Source organism: Lepidochelys kempii, chromosome 5 (assembly GCF_965140285.1).
Source record: "Lepidochelys kempii isolate rLepKem1 chromosome 5, rLepKem1.hap1, whole genome shotgun sequence".
In the NCBI taxonomy this organism is placed as follows: domain Eukaryota; kingdom Metazoa; phylum Chordata; order Testudines; family Cheloniidae; genus Lepidochelys; species Lepidochelys kempii.
In genome coordinates this window covers 80,826,598-80,849,786 of record NC_136384.1, presented here as the reverse complement: position 1 = coordinate 80,849,786, position 23,189 = coordinate 80,826,598, and the positions used below count along the sequence as shown (strand labels likewise).

General features: G+C 41.0%; 1 protein-coding gene across 2 annotated transcripts in view; it reads left to right on the top strand.

Annotated features, from left to right (window-relative positions):
- The window catches only part of MARCHF3 (membrane associated ring-CH-type finger 3), a 95,721-nt gene extending 77,627 nt beyond the window's left edge, over nucleotides 1-18,094 (top strand). For both annotated transcript variants that reach the window (XM_073344854.1, XM_073344855.1), the window contains 2 exons: nucleotides 12,065-12,274; nucleotides 17,611-18,094. In XM_073344854.1, coding sequence (XP_073200955.1) covers nucleotides 12,065-12,274; nucleotides 17,611-17,769 — 369 coding nt within the window. In that variant the 3' untranslated portion in view covers nucleotides 17,770-18,094. The remainder of the gene's footprint in view (nucleotides 1-12,064; nucleotides 12,275-17,610) is intronic.
- Nucleotides 18,095-23,189: the final 5,095 nt, after the last annotated feature.

Sequence of the window (23,189 nt, the reverse complement as noted above, 5' to 3'; positions counted from 1 at the left end):
GAGTGCGCCTATTGGATCAGGCCCCTCAGGAGAATTCACACAAAGTAGCCAGGGCAGAAGACCCTCCCTTATGACCATTAGCCTAGGGGATTAGGGTACTCACTCAGGATGTGGGAGATCTCTGGTTCAAGTCCCCTTTACTCCTAGAAAAAAGAAGGGATTTGAATAGGGATTGGCCACCTCTCAGGTGAATGCCGTAGCCACAGGGCTTTCTATCCAGTAGGGGCATTAAAGTATGTGCTTCCTCCCCATTTCCTGCTCTGTGCTTGACTCTCTTAGCTTGTTGAGCAGTACATTTAGAAGAGAGCCATCGGGTCAGCTGAAATGTGCAATAAGTTATTAAGAAATAGGATTTGGAAAATGGAAATTCAGAAGAAAAGCTTCACATGATGTTTTGATCTTCCTTTTGGATCAAAAAGGCATGGCGGTATATTTCATGGTGGGAGAGATTAGATTTCCTCATTTCTTTTTCCTTTAAACAGACCCAGCTGCTTGATAAGAATTGTGTGAACAATTTAAAGGGCATTTGTTCCCTATAGGCTGTGAAGGTTTTAGCCACATTGAAACTGGGGCCTGTTTTCACACATTTCAGTTATAAAAATTAATGAGATATACAGTAAGTCACATGATGGATAAGTATTTTGAAGATGTTTTATCGTATAGAAAACTTTTTAAAGAGTGCCGAAGACCCAGCATGTTTGCAGTGCTGCTGGATAGCAGTACATAAGAGTTCATCTTGCTACACTGAAACCTCTTTGTACCTTTTTTAAATTACAGCTCACTGGACAAGCACACTATGAGTGTGCCCTTTTATATGTTGCTCTGCAGAACATCCAGGACTTAGCTTAACACCTTCGGATATTTAGATCAGACCCATGTAAGATTTTTCTCTTATTTCATGTACTTTTCTCCTGCCTACATAATAGTCAATGCTGTATTTCCATCAGCACAAGAGACAGTTAATAATTCAAGGGAGCACCCTGGGCAGAGACATCTGTTCAAAGAACTAGCATTGTTTGTACCAAACTATTATAATGTTATGATAGTGAAGCCTTAGTTAGAAGAGAGACTGAGATTAGAAAATAATCCAATAGAAAATACAGGGAGCCACCTCAAACAGATTGTTAACTGTATTTAAGCAAAAAGTATAATGCATCAAGATTCTTCTGCTCAGTCAATCTCCAGCTATGTTACGCTGAGGATATGTAACATCATCTTGTTCCTCGTGTCATTTTAATGCCCATCATTGCAACAGCAGTAGATGAAATACTGAAAATGTATCCAAATACTATAGGAGGGTGCAAGGAAAGCAGATACATTAGTGCATAAACATGGGGAGATTAGAAATTTAAAAGCATTTTGTGTGCACCATATGGATCTGAGTAGCATTGCCTTTAAAGCCCTGGAAAATATGCTAGTCAAAGTATATCTCATCTTAACAACAGAAATTTGGATAATGATGTATTCTGATTTACAGTTCTATTTGCTATGTTCCCTCTTGAATTTAAATTTACACTACACTTTGACTGTTGACTTTAGAAGATCTTGCCATATTTTAAATCAGCCCAATTGAAATAGCACTTTAGATGTGTTAATTTTAAAAAATGAAACAAAGTAAACAGTGTGGGCTAGTGAAGAATCAAGTAAAGATAACATGAGCATAGTAATATTGGATAGATGTGAACTTCTCTGCCAGCCCATCGTTAGCAATGGAGCTTGTGATAGGAAAAAACTAATTCTGGGCATGAAAGGATTAAGATGAGTTTGCATAATAATTAAAAACTTTTAGAAGCTTTGTGCTGAAATCTGAATTGACTTTCTGTGCAGGGCTTTGAGTCTCTCCCTCTCTTTTTATCCTTTGGGGTTCTTTCTGTCCATTTTATCTCTCTGCTGCTCAGTGAAGCAGAAGGCTAGTATTCAGTTACTGGAACAGAGGAACACCAGGAGATGTTTAACACAGTTAGCAAAAGGATAACTCTCAAGACCAGAAGGAAAATGTTTCAGATGCATAGTCAACAACAAGCAGCATTCAATTCATTCTGAAAAACGTCAGAGAATCTGTATTTGGCAAGACAGCATTAGGGCAAGAGAGCAGATAACTTCATTACATAGTTCTAAGGGGAATAAAGGATGTGCTGCAAGATTATTTGAACTCCTTTCAAAGAGAAGAAAAGGGAGCACAGAAAAAACTGGCTAGAGAAAAAGTGATCATGGACAACTAATATATTTGCCTGAAACAGAGATTGACTCAGTGTGCTAAGAAGCAAAGAGGGGTACAACAGCTAACCCTGATTATTAACCTGTACTAAGTAACTGTGCAGTAATAAGACACTGGGATTGAAATCCTGGCCCAGTGAACTCAATTGAAATTTTGCATTTCATTTCAATGGGACCAGGATTTCACCTCCGGGGCCTGATTCTTGAATCCACACAGGCAGTGCAAAGCAGCTGTAAACCTGGTGCTTTGGACACTTCAGAATTCCCCTTGAATAAAAAGAATGAGAGGTACAGTGCCATTGTAGCAGCTTTGTCACCTTCCCTCCCGCCAGACTCCTCTGCCATAGAGAGATGACAGAGGAAAAGGGTGTGGCGGGGTGATTTTATGTCCCAGTCATCCCCACCTGCGGGAATGGCCCCTTGGGGCCAAAGGCAGATAGGCATCTTTTTGAGCAGCATTGCAGTTTATTAGTAGTCTTAATTTATAACGAGTATTATAAAGAGAAATCTAGCTTAACATACAGCTTTCATTGACTGCTAAGGTAATAAACACTTCAGCACCCTAACTTTTTTAAAAATTTTTTAAATCTCTTCAAGTTGTATGTATACCGTTTACTAGCCACTCTCAATGGGGAAAAAGAAAAGGAGTACTTGTGGCACCTTAGAGACTAACCAATTTATCTGAGCATAAGCTTTCATGAGCTACAGCTCACTTCATCGGATGTATACTGTGGAAAGTGTAGAAGATCTTTTTATACACACAAAGCATGAAAAAATACCTCCCCGCACCCCACTCTCCTGCTGGTAATAGCTTATCTAAAATGATCACTCTCCTTACAATGTGTATGATGGTCAAGGTGGGCCACTTCCAGCACAAATCCAGGGTTTAACAAGAACATCTGAAGGGGGGGGAGGGCAATAGGAAAAAACAAGGGGAAATAGGTTACCTTGCATAATGACTTAGCCACTCCCAGTCTCTATTCAAGCCTAAGTTAATTGTATCCAATTTGCAAATGAATTCCAATTCAACAGTCTCTTACTGGATAAACAGACTCCAGTGAGAGACTGTTGAATTGGAATTCATTTGCAAATTGGATACAATTAACTTAGGCTTGAATAGAGACTGGGAGTGGCTAAGTCATTATGCAAGGTAACCTATTTCCCCTTGTTTTTTCCTATTGCCCTCCCCCCCTTCAGATGTTCTTGTTAAACCCTGGATTTGTGCTGGAAGTGGCCCACCTTGATCATCATACACATTGTAAGGAGAGTGATCACTTTAGATAAGCTATTACCAGCAGGAGAGTGGGGTGGGGGGAGGTATTTTTTCATGCTTTGTGTGTATAAAAAGATCTTCTACACTTTCCACAGTATGCATCCGATGAAGTGAGCTGTAGCTCACGAAAGCTTATGCTCAAATAAATTGGTTAGTCTCTAAGGTGCCACAAGTACTCCTTTTCTTTTTGCGAATACAGACTAATACGGCTGTTACTCTGAAACCTAAGCAAGTCAGAGGCTCAGGCAACTTGGAACAACAGAAAAAAATAACTCTCGTATTCATTACAGAAGTCTGCTGTTACAGCATTTTTCTCTTCTGACTTTCCTCAACCCCTTTCTGGCTCTCTTGTAGTACTTGAGTGTGAGGATATGAATGAGACAGGAAAAACCTGGGTGGAGGGAGGGCTCAGAATACTTACCAGAGAGGGAGATGCAAAAACACTGTGTCATTTACAAGGCTCAGGCGTGAAAAGAAATGAACTAGAGTAAAGGACATCAGATCTTACACTGCCCAGATAATAAAAAAAACCATTCTCATCAATTGAGAAGAAATGCAAATGGAGTGTATTTCCCCTTTAGGGAAGTAGCCCTAGTTTTTTTTCGCAGTTCATCAATGAAAATATGCTCTATTACCTTGGTTAGATGCCATCAACTTCATCTACAGAGAATCCAGTCCAGTTTTCAAATAAAAAGCAGTTTCATCATTATTTTATTCTTCCTTCCCTTAAAACTGCCTCCTGCTTGATCCAATGTCAGAATTTACCAATGTGTCCTTTTTTGTGCTGTAATTTAATTGGGCAGACAGGCACAAATAAACCAATACTTTGCAAATATTTCCAAAAGGAGACATTTTTAGTGATTACATTGTCTTGTAACTCCACAGTATTCTTACTCAGCTCCCTCCAAATACTCAGAAAACATTCTCACTGGGAATGAGGCAAACCTAAATATATGAATGCATGAGGTTTTTTTAAATGGCGTGTGGGGGATTGGATACTAGCACTTAAAAGAAAGCTGAAGCACAGCCTTATAATAGACATATAGTTACAAACTTATATTTGAACAGGCTATTGCTTTGCCATAATAAAACTACATCCAGCTGCAAAGCCTTGAAACCCTTACCCTCTACCTCCAGAAGCACAGGCCCTCTATCAACTGCGTTAAAGGAACCTGTTTGTTAGTTGTCATCTACACACTTCCTAAAGTGAAACAATCCCATTGACAGTAACAGGTTCACAGATCTACATAGTGTCAATCTTTACATCAAAAGCAAAACACTTCCCATTGACCGCAACAAAAGGAGGGACTAACTACAACAGAAAATTGTTAACTTTGCCTGATTACAATCTGTTTTCTACAAGTATAGCTGGTATCTCAGCTTTCAAGGAGCATGAGCTGCTTGGAAGGTTTGCTGCTTTTTAGCTGAGGGGAAACAAGTATCAGGAAAAACAGGCAAAAATTCACATCAGGGTAGCTATTTAAGTACCTGCAAAAAGAAAAGGAGTACTTGTGGCACCTTAGAGACTAACCAATTTATTTGAGCATGAGCTTTCGTGAGCTACAGAAAGCTCATGCTCAAATAAATTGGTTAGTCTCTAAGGTGCCACAAGTACTCCTTTTCTTTTTGCAAATACAGACTAACACGGCTGTTACTCTGAAACCTGTCATTATTTAAGTACCTGTAACTCAAAAACAGCTTGGTGAATTTTCCTTGAAGGTTGTAGAATCTTCTTTGCCTCCAGAGTTAGTCTGGCAATTTTCCAAGCCAAAGTTATAGGGGAACCAAAATAGAGCTTTATAATGGAAGCTGGCTGCAACCTTAGGCCCTGATCCTGAAAACACTTAGGCATGTACTTAACTTTAGACAAGTCATCTAATTGAAGCTAAGCATGTGAGTAAATGTTTGCCCAGTGGGAGGCCTTAACTCTGGAGAGGCTACTACCAATGCTCTTTCTGCTAGCAGCTGTATTTATTTAGTTTGCTGTTGCCCTCCCCCCCACCAAAGTATGCCTAAGACGCTACTTCCAGATATCTGTCTCCAGTTTCTGCTTATTTCCTTTTCCTAAGTGTAGGACTTCATGATCATGAGACATACCACAAAATGCCTAAAGCCCAATCTTACATTTCAGGAACACAGTTCTGTGTTTTGTAATGTTTGCTCTGACATGATGAAGTAAACCAATTAAGAGGAAACTTTGCCCATTTGCTCAGCTCAGGAGTCTGAAGTTTCAAATTATTTGATGAGGTCAAATCATTTCTCAGAATATTTATGTGGAAAGGGGATCTTTGGAAATTTCATATCGCTACCTGTGTGTGTGTGAAGTTTTCCTTTTAAATACCAGGGATTGTTTTGGAGCAAAATTATGCTGGTCAGAGATTTGTCTCATTGTAATCCATTAATTGGCTTGTAGACATAAAGTCCTCCAGGAGTGTCACAAATCCACAGATTCGTGAGTGCTGGAGTTTGTATTTGGATATTTAAATTACTTGAAATATGTGGAGTCACATGAAGCCAGTCAAGTCTATGTTAATTGAACAGCTTTGAAGATGACATAGCCCTGGTTTACACTGGGCGGGGGGAGTATCGATCTAAGTTATGCAGCTTTAGCTACGTGAATAACGTAGCTGAAGTCCATGTACTTAGATCGACGTACTGCAGTGAGTTGACTGCTGCACCTCTCGCAGAGCTGGAGTACAGGAGTCGATGGGAGAGCGCTCAGGGGTCGATTTATTGTGTCTAGACTAGACACGATAAATCGATCTGCGCTGGATCAATTACTGCCCGCTGATCCGGCGGGTAGTGTAGACATACCCTGGCAAGGTAGATGACAACTTAAAATTCAACTCTGCTTTGAAAAGTAACTATGGAAAAATGGCACATTCATACACAAAAGATCCCTGAGTGTTGTCAGTCTGTCAGCATGCCTACTGATGGGATATAAATGTTTACTACTGTTCGCTCCTCTTTGCACAGTGGAGATATGAGGAAGTGGGTTGGATTCTGGTCCTTCTTGTGCATCAGCTGAATTGATTAGTACATTCTAATCACTTACACCTGTGCTGCCTAAGAACTTTTACATGTGTCACTGCGGGCATAAGACTGTAGGTGCTGCAGTAGCACAATAGAGTGGTGGTCTGTCTAATCTGGTATCCTGTCTCTGAGAGCAGCCAGAACCAGGTGGTTTATAGGAAGGTACAGGAAATCCTGAAGTGGGCAATTATTAAATAACCTTCCCATGGCGAAATGCCTTCCTAAACCTTGTCAGTTAGTGGTTGGCATATGATCTAAAGCATGAGGCTTTAGCTCCCTTCTAAAAAAAAGAAAAAAATATAGCTCTTCTTTACTATAATAGAGGATGTTTTCAATTTCCATGTAAATGTTATATTTTTTTCTGAATCTTACTAGGCTGTTTGACTCAAATATAGTTTGTGGCACTGAAGTTCCATAAGCTAATTGTGTGTTGTATGAAAAAAAATTCCTCTTTATTTTTTTAATTTAATTTATGTATTATTTTCTTTGGATATCCCCTGGTTCTCGTATATGAACGGGTAAATGAGAGCACCCAATTACCTTCTCTCTAACATTCATTATTTTCTGTATTTCTATCTTATACCCTCTGACTTTTTCCCTTTCTACACAATTCCAGCATTCCTAGTCTCTCTTCATCTGGACGTCTCTCCAGGCTTCTGATCATTTTTGTTGCACGTCTCTGGACCTCTTCTATTTCAGCTATATCTTTTTTGAGATAGGGTGACCAGAATTGAGAACTGTATGCCAATGAAGACTTGATTTATTAAACTACACTCTGATATTTTCAGTATTATTTTCTAACCCATTCTTTATAGAGCCTGTTTGTTTGCTTCTATAATTTGTCATTGCACATTGAGCAGAAGTTTTCATCGAATTGTCCACATGGACTCCTGGTCTTTTTTTCTTGAGTGGTTTCAGTTACTTTGGAACTCAGTAATGTGTACAAATATTTCAACTGATTCCTTCCAGTCTGCACTGCTATGCATCTGTCAACATTGCATTTGCATGTGCTATCATGCTACTCATTCACCTGGCCTCCTTAGGATCTTCTAAAGCTCCACATAATCTCTTCTAGTCTTTACAAACCTACATTATTTTGCGTCATTTGCAGATTTTGCCACTTCACTGTTTTCAGATAATTAATAACTATATTAAACAACACGCGTCCTAGTACTGAAGTTGGGGCACCTTACTCTTAATCTTTTGCCTGGCTAAAAACTGACCATTTATTCCTGATTTATGTTTTGTTTCTAGGCTGGTTCTATGAAAGTTCTTTACCTCTCCCCCCATGACTACCTAGTTTCCTTAAAAGAAAAGGAGTACTTGTGGCACCTTAGAGACTAACAAAAGGTGCCACAAGTACTCCTTTTCTTTTGCGAATACAGACTAACACAGCTGCTACTCTGAAACCTAGTTTCCTTAATAATCTCCTGGGAAGGACTTGGACAAAGGCTTTTTGAAAGTCGGTATCATATCCGCTGCTTCTTTAATATTTTGCTGACAAACTCCAAGAATTCTACTAGAATTAGAGGTGCATGTGTTTCCTTTATGGAAGCCATCCCGGTTTGGTCCTATCATATCCATCTAAGTGCTTTATAATTCTGTGTTTACATATCATTCGGGCAGTCCTTTGCCCTGCTGAACTTTTGTTACCAGTATATAATATCCTAGATCAGTGGTTCTCAAACTTTAGCAACCCAGGGACCCCCATTTTGATTTAAAAAATGTTGCAGACCCCAAACCCCTCCACTCAGCCCAAGGCCCCATCACCACCCCACCTCTTCCTGCTCCCAGTCCACCCCTGCCCCCTCCTCTTTCTGTCCCCTCAGAGTGTGCCCTGTTCCCGCTCCAGCACCTCCTTCACGCCGCTGAACAGCTATTCCCCAGCATGCAGGAGGCACAGGGAGGGAGGGATGGGGACCAGTTGATCAGCTGGGCCAACAGACCCCCTGGAGTACCCTTGCGGACCCCGAGTTTGAGAAATGCTATCCTAGATTAAATTTGTGACATTGCCACTGCAAAAAAAATTTTTTTCTTATGAACAGAGCACACTAAAAAAATCTTTTAACAATTGTGTCTGGAAATTGACTTTAGTTTCTTGTGGCAGCTGTGATCTAATGTTGGATTGCACAGCGGGCAGAGTTGGGGTTGTGTGTTCTATTCCTGAGTTTGCATGGACTCATTAGGCAAGCCATTTAGTCTCTCTGTGACTTAGGGCTAGCCTACACTGGCACCGTTAAATCGCTGCCACGGCAGTGCTGCTGTAGTCACGGCAGAGCGCTGGGAGAGAGCTCTCCCAGCGCCCTTAAAAACACATCTCCTGGGAGGCGTGGCTCCCTGCACTGGTGCATTGTCTCCACTGGCGCTTTAGGGCGCTGAAACTTGCTTGCTCAGTGGGGTGATTTTTCACACCCCTGAGCGAGAAAGTTGCAGCGCTGTAAAGTGCCAGTGGAGACAAGCCCTTAGTAAATTGGGGCTAGTAATGCATGCCCACTTTGAGATCTACAGATAAAAGTGTGAATATTTCTTTGAACTAAACAAATATTTCGGTTCAAGCATGACCATTTCCGTGGAATCTCTCCCTTTTCAAGGGTGGGAATATCTACCATCCTTAATTTACTGTAGAAACCATTGAGACTTATTGAATCTTATTTTTTAAAAGCACAAATCAAGCGCTGCAGCACAGAGCTGACAGTACCATCTGGCCCTGCATCTCAGTCTTTCACAGCACACTAGCACCTCTATACCTCAGGGTCAAATAGTCCACTCAGCACTTTGCTGGCATCATTGTGCAGGTTTCAGTTTCATGAAAGAATTTGCTGGCTCGACTTTTTAGCTGTAAAGTAGGTTGACAGCGCACGTTTCCAAAACAAAAGACTGAAAACTAGATTCGAAACAGAAGCATATTTAGGAACAAGGGTGTGCTACATTGGGAGGAAAAGTGCAGTGACTGAATTCATGCAGCCACTACAGTGGATTATACATTTGCAGTTTTGGCTTCATAGTTCAGAACCAGCTTCTGAAATATAAAGCATTTACGCTATAAGATCTGCTTCTAACCTAACCCCTGGAATGTCCTTGTTAAATTAATAATTGCCCTGTCCATATTCTCTTCATCCAATACCCAGTTTGAGTCAATCTTTGCTATTTGTCCCACTGGACCAGCTGGGTCAGATAAGATGGAGCCATAGAGCTGGGTGTCATTAACACAGGGGTAGGCAACCTATGGCAAGCGTGTCAAAGGTGGCACACAAGCTGATTTTCAGGGGCACTCACCCTGCCCGGCTCCTGGCCACCTGCATTTTAATTTAATTTTAAATGAAGCTTCTTAAATGTTTTAAAAACCTTCTTTACTTTACATACAACACTAGTTTAGTTACATACAGTATTATAGAGTTATAGCAAGAGACCTTCTAAAAACTTTAAAATGTATTACTGGCACAGGAAGCCTTAAATTAGAGGGAATAAATGAAGACTCGGCACACCACTTCTAAAGGTTTGCCGACTCCTGCATTAACATATGGAGGCAAAAACCCTAAGTGACTTCAAGACTGTGCTTGATAAGTTTATGGAGCGGTTGGTATGGTGAGACTCCCTACAATGGTGTGTAGCTGATCTGCGACTGCTAGTAGCAAATATCCCTAATGGCTGCTGATGGGACACTAGAGGGGGAGGGCTCTGAGTTATTACAGATAATTCTTCCCCAGGTGTCTGGCTGGAGGGTCTTGCCCACATGCTTAGGGTTTAACTGGTCACCATATTTGGGGTTATGAAGGAATTTTCCCCCAGCTCAGATTGGCTGAGACCCTGGGGGAGGGGTTCGCCTTCCTCTGCAGCATGGGGCACGGGTCACTTGCAGGTTAAAACTAGTGTAAAGGGTGGATTCTCTGTAACTTGAAATATTTAAACCATGATTCGAGGACTTCAGTAACTCAGCCAGAGGCTAGGGGTCTATTACAGGAATGGGTGGGTGAGGTTCTGTGTCCTGCAATGTACAGGAAGTCTGACTTGATGATCAAGGTGACCTTTCTGGCCATAAAGTGTGTGAGCCTATATGCAAAGCACAACCTACTCTATCTTTTCCTCACTAACCCTCCTAACATCCCCATGGAGCTTGCCTTCGCTTGAAGTGTAGGCGTTTTATACCTTACAAAAATTACACTGCACAGAGCAAACACTGTGAAGTGAGTGCGTGTGCCCCTGCGGCCCCCATCCTTCTTCAGAATAGGCCTCCTCTCCAAATGCCAGCACCACAGCCAGCCACACCCTGCTTTGATGGAATGTCCCAGTATGGCGCATGCCAGTATCACCACATCTTAGGGAGGGGAAGGCCTAACCTGAAGCAGAGTTTGAAATTATGTGCTGAATGCCCCTCACAGCATGGTTAACTGCAGACAGTAGGGGTATATCTACACTGCAGTTAAAAACCCATGAGTGGCCTAAGGCTCGTGGGGCTTGGCCTAAGGGGCTGTTTAAATTCAATGTAGACAGATTCAGGCTGGAACCCAGGCCGTAGAACCCTGCAAGGTGGGAGGGTCCCAAAGCTTAGGCTGAAGCCCAAACCCAAACATCTGCATCGCAATTAAACAGCCCCTCAAGCCTTAGTCAGCTCGCATGGGCCAGCCACAGGTATAGAACTGCAGCGTAGACATACCTTTAGACCACAGGGTTGAAATAAAAAGAATTTACCATTTTAGGCCCTTACTTGGAGAGGTGGCGAACATCTGCAGTACCACTGAGACCAATGGGAGTTGCAGATGCTCAGCAACTCTCATTGTAGGTCACCTTTTAAACAAACAATTTTTGCAAAAATTTTTCAATAGGCACCTTTAAAAGGAGAACCCCCACTCCTGTTCCCTTCAGTTTCCCGCATTATCCTTATGGTTTCTGATTACAGGAAATTGAACAAGATGAAGGTTATAATCAGTCATTTCTAGAAGCAACCAAAACGTAATCTGGAACTGTTTGAATGTAAAGTTATAGCCTCTTATTTTATAATATCTTTTATACAAACTACATCTCAACATTTTAATGCTTAAGTGACCTTGAGATTAGGAGCTTGTCTACATTTGAAATGCTGCAGCGGGACACCTGTTGTGCTTTCGTGTCGACACTACCTACACCAACAGGAGAGGTTCTCCCATCGGTGTAGATAAGCCACAGTCCCAGGTGGTGGTAGCTAGACTTCTTCTGCCGATTTAGTGCTATTTACGTGGGGATTTAGGTCATCTGAACTGTGCAGCTCAGGGGTGTGGATTTTTCACACCCCCGAGCGACATAGCTGGGTCTATCTAATTTGCTAGTATAGACTAGTCCTAGGACATTATGGGTGTATCTACATTAGAAATACTGCACTGGTCTAGCACTGTAGTAGTGTAGACATTACAGTGATGGAAGGGGTTCTTCTGTCGCTGTAGTAAATCTGCCTCTCCAAGATGTGGTAGCTAGATGCCATAAAAACTGTTGCCACCACAGCCTTATTTCTATGCCATTTTAACAAGATTTTACTGACACTTCTTTTGTTTCAATTCCCTTTTGCAGTGGCTAAGAAACCCAGGCCCACAGCATGAGAAACGGACTCTGTTTGGAGACATGGTGTGCTTCTTGTTTATAACTCCACTGGCGACCATCTCTGGCTGGTTGTGTCTGCGGGGAGCGGTGGACCATCTGCACTTTAGTAGTAGGCTAGAAGCTGTTGGCCTCATTGCACTCACTGTCGCACTCTTCACTATTTACCTCTTTTGGACACTAGTAAGTACTGTTAATTTAACTATCATGTGGTAGGGTGTGTCAGATTCTATTACCTTTTATAGGATTTTTTAGAGTAATGGCTGAAGGGGACCCTATAGGTTTCATCCCAATTAAACTGTACAGAACTCTTCCTTAAAGGTACTTTGCCTTTGGTATTTGGTAATAACTGACTCAGTGCACCACAGGAGATGGCAGGAGGGAACAAGCAAGCCTGAGGGGAGAAGAGTTCAAGACAGATGTTGCAGGTGTGAACGACTATTGACTGCATGGGGAAGAGAAGAGGGAGATTTAAGAGGGATCCTTATATCCTAAAAATGGCGGCCACTTGGCAGTGGCACAAGCATGGTCTTCTAATTTGACTTCTGACTGCTATTATGCATGCACATACTTTTCAAAGTGCTGAGTTTGTGTAAAAATTTAATCTTAGTAGAATATTTTTCAGATCCCTGCTTCTCTAGGCCCCATGTATTCTGCCATGGAATTTGCCACGGAATCCGCCACGGAATCCACACCTTGCTGCAGGATGGTGCTCCAGAATCTAAGCATTCATTTATATAAAAAATAGCCCCATTTTGAGCTCTTGTGATATCCCTCCAAATGGGAACAGAATGCATGAGTTTGGCTGTGCTAGAAGGTGGCTGAACCACCCCAGTGCAGTGCATCCACACTCGTGCTAAAAAACTCCAGTGCAGCCAACAAGCCCTAAGACAACACCATGTTGCATCACTGAGGCTGCAGGCAACCTGAAGCAAGCAATAGCTCTGGGCAACATTCATTCCATTTGTGGTATTGGCAGCCATGTTACCGATACTCAAGACTGCGGGCCAATGTGGGAGCTCTCCTAAGAAAACACAGGCAGCTCAGAAATGTTGCCCAAAATGTCTGCCGTTTCTCCCTTCTCCCTCAGTGCTGCTCTTTGCAGCAACTCACCAAAGGAAACAGGTAACATTTCCCTCTGGTAAGCGTGGCTTAATTCTTCAGTGTGTAAACACACTAGGCTGGAAGCACACTCGAAGTTAGGCAGCAAAGTGTTTTTGTATTTGATGCTACCTCTCAGGCCACCTTACAGAGCTCGTAGATTTCAAATGATCACTAAGATACTTCTGTACTATACATCCAAGTCACCTTGAAAGCCCAACTGGGGCCTGATTTGTTTCTTAATTTCAGAAATATTAGTAGGGGTTGGCTACAAAATAGTTTGGCTGAAGAATTAGATTTCATTATTCTTGGTGCATGGACTCTTAGGGATGCCCCCTAAATAACTACTGCAACAATTAACTGCAGCTACTAAAAACGACTTGGGTAGAGCTATTCTTACCAATAACATTTAAAAATCACTTGTTTGTTTTAAAAAAGGGTTTCTCCTTTAGGGGTATGGAAAGAAGCGTGTGTGTCTCTCTTTCAAAGTTTGGGTAGATGCTTAGATAGTGTGGTGATGAGCCTGATATCAATACCTAGCTCAATCAGTTTAACTAAAATATACCACCTTCATTGCACCATGGCCCCCCTAGTTGTAGTTTTTCTACTGGGGGCGGGAAGAGAAGGAAGGGGGGAAAAATCTACATCCATTTCTACTATATTACTCAGGGCAGCAGGAGGTAGATGTGTGAGGGAGGCAAAGTATTTCAGCTTACAGAACAGCAACCACTCCCATTTAGGAGGAAGTAAATTAAGTGGTTAGAAGAAGGAAGCCAAGTAGCCAGGACTGGGATCTTATTGCAGCACTGCTACACAGAAGAGTTTGAGCACATCACTTAAGTGCTGTGTGCCTCAGTTTTCCCCATCTAGACTATGGCTGTAATGTTTCTGTACCAGACAGGGTGTAAGACAAATAGTTTTGTAAGGTGGCTTGACATGCTTAGCTGAAAGGCACTGTCTATCTGCAAAGCATTTTAGAATACTTTTATTAGCAAGACAGTAAGTTCCTCTGGAAAGGCCAAGATTTTAAAAGCAACTATGATTTTGGCTGCCTAACTAAAGCACCTTAAAAAGGGCTTGACTTTCAGGTGATATTGGCCACTCAGCTTCTGAAAATCAAGCCCATCCCAAGTGTGTGAAGCTGAAAACACAACACAAAAATCACATCACTTTTGAAAAATCTTGGCCCTATTATCTTTACTCTCGCTACAGAGTACCATGCACCTCTGTAGAGCACTATATTGCAAATCTTCGTGTTAACAGAATAAAAAGCACCATCAGCAGATCCATTCTAATCTGAAAGACAGGAACATAGGAGAATCTGCACTGCTCTGTTAGAGAGCCATGGAGGGAATATTCTTATCAGTGCAGGATAAAGTATATGTGCAGCACAGTGATGCTCCTTGGGATTCTGGGGGAAAATAAAATAAAATTTCAGTTTACTTCCAACAAATCAGTTTAATTTTCTCTATAATCCAAAACTGGCATATGGGTTATTTACACCACTACACCTCAGTGAACCAAGAGCTTAATGAACTGACAACAGGAGATACTTTTTTGGTAGAGAGGTTCTTAGGAATAGGGTAAAATTGCTTCCTTGCAAATTTAACAGCCAAAGTGTCCCAGAAAGACTATTGCTTTTCTTCTGAATTTAGTCAATATCTCTGTGACCTATACACAAAAAATACTTGTGTTCTCGAGTAGGAAGATCTGCATCTTGGGTCTGGAAGCCTTCTATTTAAGCCAAGAATTTAGGGCCAAATTCTGCTTTGATTTACATCCTGAGTGGTGCCTGACTTCTGTGGGATTGGATAGGGAGTATATCAGAGCATTATTTTAATCCTCTAGTTTGCAAAACAATGTAATTGCTGTTTAAAAATATTAAAAGTAAATGCCTATCTGAATGAGTTCACAAGGCACTTAAGTGAGCTTTGAAGCTGGATTCCCCCCAACCCTTGCTATCCAAGTCTAAAGACAAACAGATGCTTACTATGCCAGCGATTGATGTAAAATCATACGTTTTATGTAGCACCTCAGGAGTTCCACGTTGAAGTGTTCAGTGAAAATGGAGATATAGGCTATGTCTCCACTGCAAAAAGCTGTGTTTTTACACTAGATAACTAAGTCAGTGTAAAATCCTAGTGGAGAGAAGGCAGACATAGTAGCTAGTTGAGGTAAACCACAGGTGGGGGAATATAAGGTTGACCTTGATTACCTATACTGAGATAAACACTGTGTATGCCTTGTCTCCCCTAGGATTTTTATATTGAGATAGCTAACTCAAGACAGCTTCGAAGGAGACATTTGCATCACTTAAAATAAGAATTATTTATATTCCCCAAATCCTCCTGGCAATCAGCCCTGGATGCTTACTTGCAGCTCCTAGAGTAAGGACATGAGTAGCTTCCTTTGACAGTTACGCAGCCCATAGACTGAATGTTTTGCAAGCTCAGTGTAAACAAACAGCAGTACCTTCCTACTGTCCCTCCCTCCCCCCAGACTGCGTGTCTCCTCCAGATATAGGGTCCTCAATTCACTCCATATCTCTTGGATAGCAATGACCTACAGAAGTGGTGCAGTTGCATAAAAATCAATGACAAATAAAGTGTCTGTCAACAGTACACAGGCAGTTCCCACCCATGGCTCAAGAGTACTATATTATTGTCATATATTACCAATACACTTCACAAATGAAGGGTCTGATACCATTGCCTTCAGTGCTAATGCATATAAGGTAATTGTGTGTGCAAAAACTGCTGACAGCTGTCAGTATCTACACCACAATCACTTCTCTCACTACTGCTAGTGCATCTGTGTGAGAGATGGAACACAATAGCTTTTATCACAATGTTATTGCTAAACATGTATGTAAAGGCAGGAAGTGAAGTGTTCTGCATCCAGTTGAAACTGCAGTGGGTCTTTAGATAATGTTTGGAACCCAGTTTGTTGATAATTTCTGGCTGAAAATGGATAGACACAAAAATGTGGGCCTTTCCTTCTCTTCTCAGAGGGGACCTCCACTTACCTCTCCTTATCCCTAGGGTGAGTTACTGCCATTTTCTATCTCCATGTTTTTTTTTGCTGTCACTCACCTGCTCCCTTCCTTTTCCTGGCAGCCACTCAATCCTCTGCCTGTGCCTTCCTCTCTAGTCTCCTGCTACTCCCAGTCTGCTCTCATATATTCCTCATCCCCATAGCCTTCCTTCAAGTTCCCCTCTCCCCCGCCACCTCCGCAACAGTCTCATTCTTTGTAACATGTTCCCCCTCACAGTCTCAGACCTAGGCCACACCTAGTGAATAAGAGTGGTCATCTGTACCAACATTAATCTGGCTTCAAACTCATTCAAAATATGGAGTACTAGTACCTATCTTTACAACTGCAACCCCCACTTCCTCTTGCAAAATAGGAAGGGAAACGTTGGCCATCTCACCTGAGAGCAGTCTGGTTTCAATTCCACTGAAAACAAAGGTGGACTTTTTTAATGCAGGTGAAAGTCATAAGCAAGCACCAGCTTTTCTGGAGATCCTGAGCAACTTAAAAAAACAACCCAAACAGCTCCCTAAAATGAAATACTCATGCTACCATGGTGAGAACTGGCAGTTCTGCAACATGGCGCATAACTACTGTATCTTCTGTGGAGTCTTGAGTCTGACACATTAATTGGGGGGAAAAAAAGGGTGGAGGGGACAGAAGCAGAAGAGCATAAGCCTCAGTCATTATGTATGTGCCTACCTGTGAGCTACCTGCTGATCTTCACAATGAAGTTACTATCAGTGTCTCAACTGTCAGCATTAAGCTGTATATCAGATTCATTTGTTTCCAAGTTGCTGCCAATAATTTAACTCTTACAGAAGTGGCTTCTTCCCAGATAGGGGAGCTAACTAGTTTGTAAGATTGTGGGTGCTTCCAGCTGCGGGGAGATAGGAATGGACTCTGGCCCAGGTTTTGTCCCGAGCAACTGCACTTCCCTGCTGCTGAAAACTTGTGATGCAGTCTGTGCAAGCAAGGTCTCTAGCTTCAGATTTTCTTCTCGCTACTGTTTTTATCCAACCATTAGGCTGGTAATACATGACCATAGAGGTCAGGAAAGGATAGGCAGGGATAGTAGGGTATCATGGGAGGATTAAAGTAGTAACAGGGAGTTCTTTGTTGGGAATGAGTAGACAGCAGCGAATGGGGATGGGTAGCACAGGGGAGCTGAAAATAAACATACTAGCATTCAGTACAATTCATTACAGATAGAACAGCAGGTCTCAAATTTTAGCAACACCCACTTTGATTTAAAATTTTTTGCAGACCCCCAAGCTGGCTTCTAATTTTCCCTGAGGGTGTTTATTTCTTGTTTCTAGTTTATTTCATTCTAGGACACCAAGTATTTTTAAAATGTATAATCTGTTCTCTCCTGATCTTCCACCAGGTGTCATTTAGGTACCACTGTAGATTATACAATGAATGGCGTCGGACCAATCAGAGGGTGATACTCCTAATTCCAAAATCTGTCAGCGTTCCTTCTAACCAGCAGTCATTGCTGGGCCTTCATTCAGTCAAAAGGAACTCAAAGGAGACAATCGTTTGATTTTGGCAGTTCTGCACTGGAGTCATGCACTAAATAGACTTTCTTAAATCCATGGGCTCTGATTCCATCCAGAACCTGGTACAGTGCTATCCCAATTTACAAACTCTTTACAGACGAAGAAATCATTGTTTTAATTCAAATCATGGATGCTGCAATCATATGATATTTGCTAAGCTGCCAAACATGTTTATTTAGCAGATACTGTATGGAATTCTACAAACTCATGTTAATACCTGCCTTGTCAGTGATGCAAGCCCTCCTTTTTTATTATTGTTTAAAAATATTAAAACTATGATAATTAACAATGCAAAAACAAATTTCAGAGTGCTTTATTTTAACAGTATTATTTCTGTGGGTATCTGGACAGGAACCAGTCCTGAATATTTTATTTTACTGACTCAAAGGAGATGGCATTACAAGAAGGAAATTGTGCTACATTTAGTTTTATTTGAAGTGCATCTTATACTAATCTTGGATTATTAAAAATGTTTTTAAGGTGAGTTCTACAAATGGGCATTCTATTTATCATAAAAACCCATTAAAAAGCATTCTCTTCCATTTCTTGTTTGGTAGTGAAAACCTGAGAGAAAATATTTTTTTCTAATAAGAAAAATGCAAAATGTGTGAAAAAGTCTCTCACAGATTGCAATAATCTTCCGAGTCAAAAATATTTCATAAAGCAGTTCCCAAAAAAGGACTCAGTTACAGGGTTATTTCCTTTTCATTTGGAAGGAGCAAATTAACCCCAAATTCTGCACTAAAGTTACACTGGTGTAACTAAAGAGTTGAGTTACTTTTTATTTACCCCTGAGCTAAATTTGGCCCTATTAATTAATTTTGTAAGGGGGACTTTGCATACATAATGAATTAGTAGATCATTAGACATTTCCTTGGAAGCCTGAACATGTCTTGCATAACAATTAGCCTTACTCTAGAAATGCTGAATTTTCAGCTTGACAGGTAAATTTAGTGGAGTATATAAACTCTCTCATTGTAGCATTGAGACTAAGGCTCTTTATAAAATGTAAAACACTACATGCTATTATGACCACACTGAATTTTGAATCTGAATATTAAGTTGTATTCCTGGATAGTATTTCCTGCTTTCAACCATCCCCTTTATTTTTATATTTTTAAATCAATTCATTCACTGACTCTTAGATTTTGGCTCTCACATTATGCAATAAGGGATATGTAGTTATGTGGGAAGACTCATTTGGTACTGAATGCTTCTACAGCTAAAAGCTATTAAATGCTGCTGGCAAGCTAGTGGTAAGTAACTTATTTGCCATTTTAAAATAAGGACTTCTAGAACATGATGAGGGTAATCCCACCCTGCTTTGTTTCCCACCCTGCGGAGGAATTGAAAAGTGGTAAAGTGTGTGTTGTGAGGAGGTAATGATTTATATTGCTGATGGATCAAGCTGATGCGGGTGTTTTGTCAGCCAAGATAGAGCTATTTAAATACAAAGCTCTAGCAACAAACAAACCCATCAGCCATGCTTTGTGCTGTCTCAGCTCACATGTATTTGGAGTTGTAATAATAGATTTTCCTTTCGACACTAATTCCAGTGATACAAGTATCTAATATTCCATTTAGTCATAAGCCCTCCAGGGGTATTAGAACTACAAACAGCCATCATTGCCTAAGTTTTCTATAATCAAATACCAACTTTGTCCATCTGTCACACTTTACCCTTCACAGAGAAATATGATCAACTCTCACTTGACAATCATTTTTGCTCTGCAGTCTGTCTACCTTTAATACTTTAGCACAAAAGAGACAGCACAATTAATGATATAGCTGGGATACAGTCTTCCCGCAATGGCACCAAGAAGGTAGGTTCCTATCATGCAGATATTTACATTTTGTGCCTAACATGCAAGAGTGGAACAGAGATCTTTGAAAGAGGCGGCTTTATATCCCGCACCCCATATTCATGAATCAGTGCTACTGAGGTCTTTTTGCTCTACATGCGCCAAAGCAACATTATGGTGCCTTGTTCTCCTCCAGACAGCAAGACAGTGGGGTGAGTGCTACTAATGTCACATTCCCACCTTCCTCTCTGGACCAAAGACCTAGCAGTCAGAAAGATCCTAGTGACCAGCTCTGATTCCTCTTTCTCTAGGAGTAAGTGATCTTTTCATACTGAATCACTGTTTGGATTGATGTAAATTCAAAATTGGTGTCTATTAAAACAAAAGTTATTAACAATAGCAACAAACTCAATTTTTTGCTTCTGAAGGGACTTTAAGGGTAGTAAATATCTATAGCACTAGCTACACTTAGAGCTAATGACAACAGGACAAAGGCTCCAGTGTGCTATTACAACAGATCCAGTAAAGTAAAAACTAAATGCTAAGTACAACTAATAAAGAATGAGTGGTTTTGTTTCTTTTGTTAAACGTATCTCATTCTTTCCTTTGGCTGGCAGCAGCACAACCATGGTCCTCAAAAGGATTTTTCACCCATACCTGAAGTTGAGCTTCTCATTCATTTTCCAAGTAAAAATTCAGCCGAGGGGGGAATGGTACATGATTTAAAATTGTGAACAGAAAACAACAATGCAACCCTACACAAAGTTAGAAAGCAGCAGGCACAAGTCAGCTTAATTTCTTCCTCTTAGACCCAGTCTTGCCCTGAAATTTCAGCAGACATAATGCATATTTAAAAAAAGATTAAATTTATTCCAGCAGTGATGCTAAATAGTTTTAAATACTGGAATCAAAACTATGTTATGCAGCTAAAGGCATCCTACGTTTTGTTCTTCTAAAAAAAGTATGAAATTTAGGGAAAAAATTATATTATTCATGACATTAATAAAATATACGACTATGGAAAAAAGTACTTAGATTGAGACCTCTGTAAACCAGCATTTATTATTAGAACTTCACTTTTAGCAAGTTACATATTAACACCACTGACCTTTTGAATGCAATCTGTGACTATGTAGAAATGTTCAACATTGTCAGATCATGCTCTGTTGGATGCCATTTCAAAGACAGACATGAGAAATATTTATAAGGCTGATAGTTTGTTTCAGAGGGACTGGGGGTAAGCGGTCTTCATCAGAGGGCTCTGACACATAGGAAGACTCTCCCCCCACTTCCCCACCCCCCCCTTCAGCATTTTCCTTTATCAGAAACTGACAAGCAGTCAATTTCTTCTCAAACCAGCTCCACACCCAGACTGCCTCTCTTTGCAGGGCTGCTGGATAATTGTTTATCTATCCTCCACTTTTATTTCAGGCTCTTGAAAGCTGACTGGTCCCTGTTTCAGAATGGTGTTTACATGGAGTTTACTTTAAAAAGGGAGGGGAGGGAGGAAGAGAAGAGTGGTCTCACTTTTTCAGTTTCAGGATCTTTCCAATTTAACGAAAAACAAGAGATGTTTACGAACAGCTTGACAGCTCTTTGATGAGGACCAGTCTCTAGAGGACCAGCAGGAGGCAACTAAAAGCCTATGATAAAAGATTATTGTTGGTTCTGGGCTCCAGACATGGCTGGTTTATAAACTAATATTGCCTCCTAGTACATATAAAAAACAAGAAATATAAATAGGTATTTACCCCATATGAGATTCCCTTTCAATTAACCACACCTGTCCCCAACTACTCATACCTGCCTCAAAAACAGGGCTTTTGTGGGACCATTTGCTACCACTAATATGGTGCCTTTGTGAGCCTATTGCCCTCTAGTGGCTGACCCTGCTACTACAGTTCTCCATCAAGTATTAGAGGCCTATCTTTTAGAGTTGCCGGATCTGTGATCCAGCCTTAGCTGAGAGCACAATATATAACCTTGTCTATTGGCGGACATGAATTCACCACCACAACACAAACCATTTGGGGAAGAAAGCCTCCTGTATAACTCAAGTAGGAATTGACTAAGGGTAAGACACAAAGGAAGGCCTCAACATATCCAGAAGGGGAAGAAGGGAGGGTTAACAAAAAGAAAAAACATACTCCAATTCCCCATAATTCTTATCATACTATCAGATGACTGCTTTTCCTTTTCTCCTGTGGGCCTTGTGGTTATCTAGACTACTTAGAAGGATCTCAAACTAGAGATTCAACACAGGCAAACGCATCCCTTGTTCTGTCTCAAATCAGCCAGATTCCTCTGAAATATATTCTTTAAAATCTATGCTTTCATGGCTGTAAATACTTATCTGGGCAGTTGAGGTTGGCTCTCAGTTCTCAAATAGCAGGGAGCACCAAAGAAATGCTGGCTAGTGTCTCTGGTTCTAGGAGTAGAATTAGTCTCTACATGACACCACTAGGATGAATGCAGCAAGTTTATACAAAGATCTTTTGAATACAAGAGGGTAGGTATATTGTTCTGTAGGGTTCTTAAATTATTACAAATGGAATGTCATCTGGCCAGGACACTTGGAATCAATCCAAGTGGATATGTCCACACTGCTCTTTTTAGTGCTGTAGTGCAAGTCCCACGAGCTTAAGTCTGTAGGCTCAGGCTCTGAGACTCGGTGCCATGGGTTTTGGTTTGTTTGGGTGGGGTTTGCACTGTAGAGATACCCTAAGGGTCAGGTCTAATTCCCTTTTTCGATATGCAGTTTGGAGGTAATGGAAGAGGAGTGCTTGGAAAAAATAGGCTTTTATATGGCTGACTGACTTGTCTAGCCATGATCATGTCTGCTATTGTTTTAATACTACATATGCTGTGGTGTGAATGAGAGTGTGTTTAGCATTCCATTGGCAGTCAATAAAGGTTTAATTAAGTTAGCTTCATTCTCTTGGAGCTTCACATGGATGGGATTGTTGTTGACCCACCATTTTCATAGCTTGCCACGCCCCGCCAAGCATTAAACTGAAGCATCACTGTTTATCCTATAAACTTATTAGCATGCATTTAGCCCCAGAAAAGACTGAAGGATGTTACTCTCTGTTCACATGTCCACAGTAAATGAGTATCTCTTACTGCTGAATTTACATGTATCACAGCACTGTTAACAAAAACAAAAGCCAACTTGTAGGATTGGAGCTGTTAAAGGCTCCAGTTTTAAAAGGCAGCCAAAGCACAGATCAGAGACTTGCTGACAACATCTAAAGTAAAACCGATCCCCTTATTCTGTGTAATGAGAGTTTATAAGCAAGGTATGTCTACACTTACCATTTAAAGAGCAAAAAGTCCCGTTTTTTTGCTAAAACTGCAGGAGCATCTATACTTGTTAATGACTTTTTGTGGTGAAACTCAGAAGTTTCACCACAAAAAGAAAACCACCTTCACGAGAGGCATAGAGCTCTTACCACTGCTCCTTTAGCGGTGCTGTGAAAGTGAAGACACATTCTAGCAGCGTAAACACCCTTTGGCCTCCGGCGAATATCCTATAGTTCCAAAAGCGACCACTCTGGCCAGCATCTCCGCTGCTCTGACACACAGGACATCCACCCCTCCCC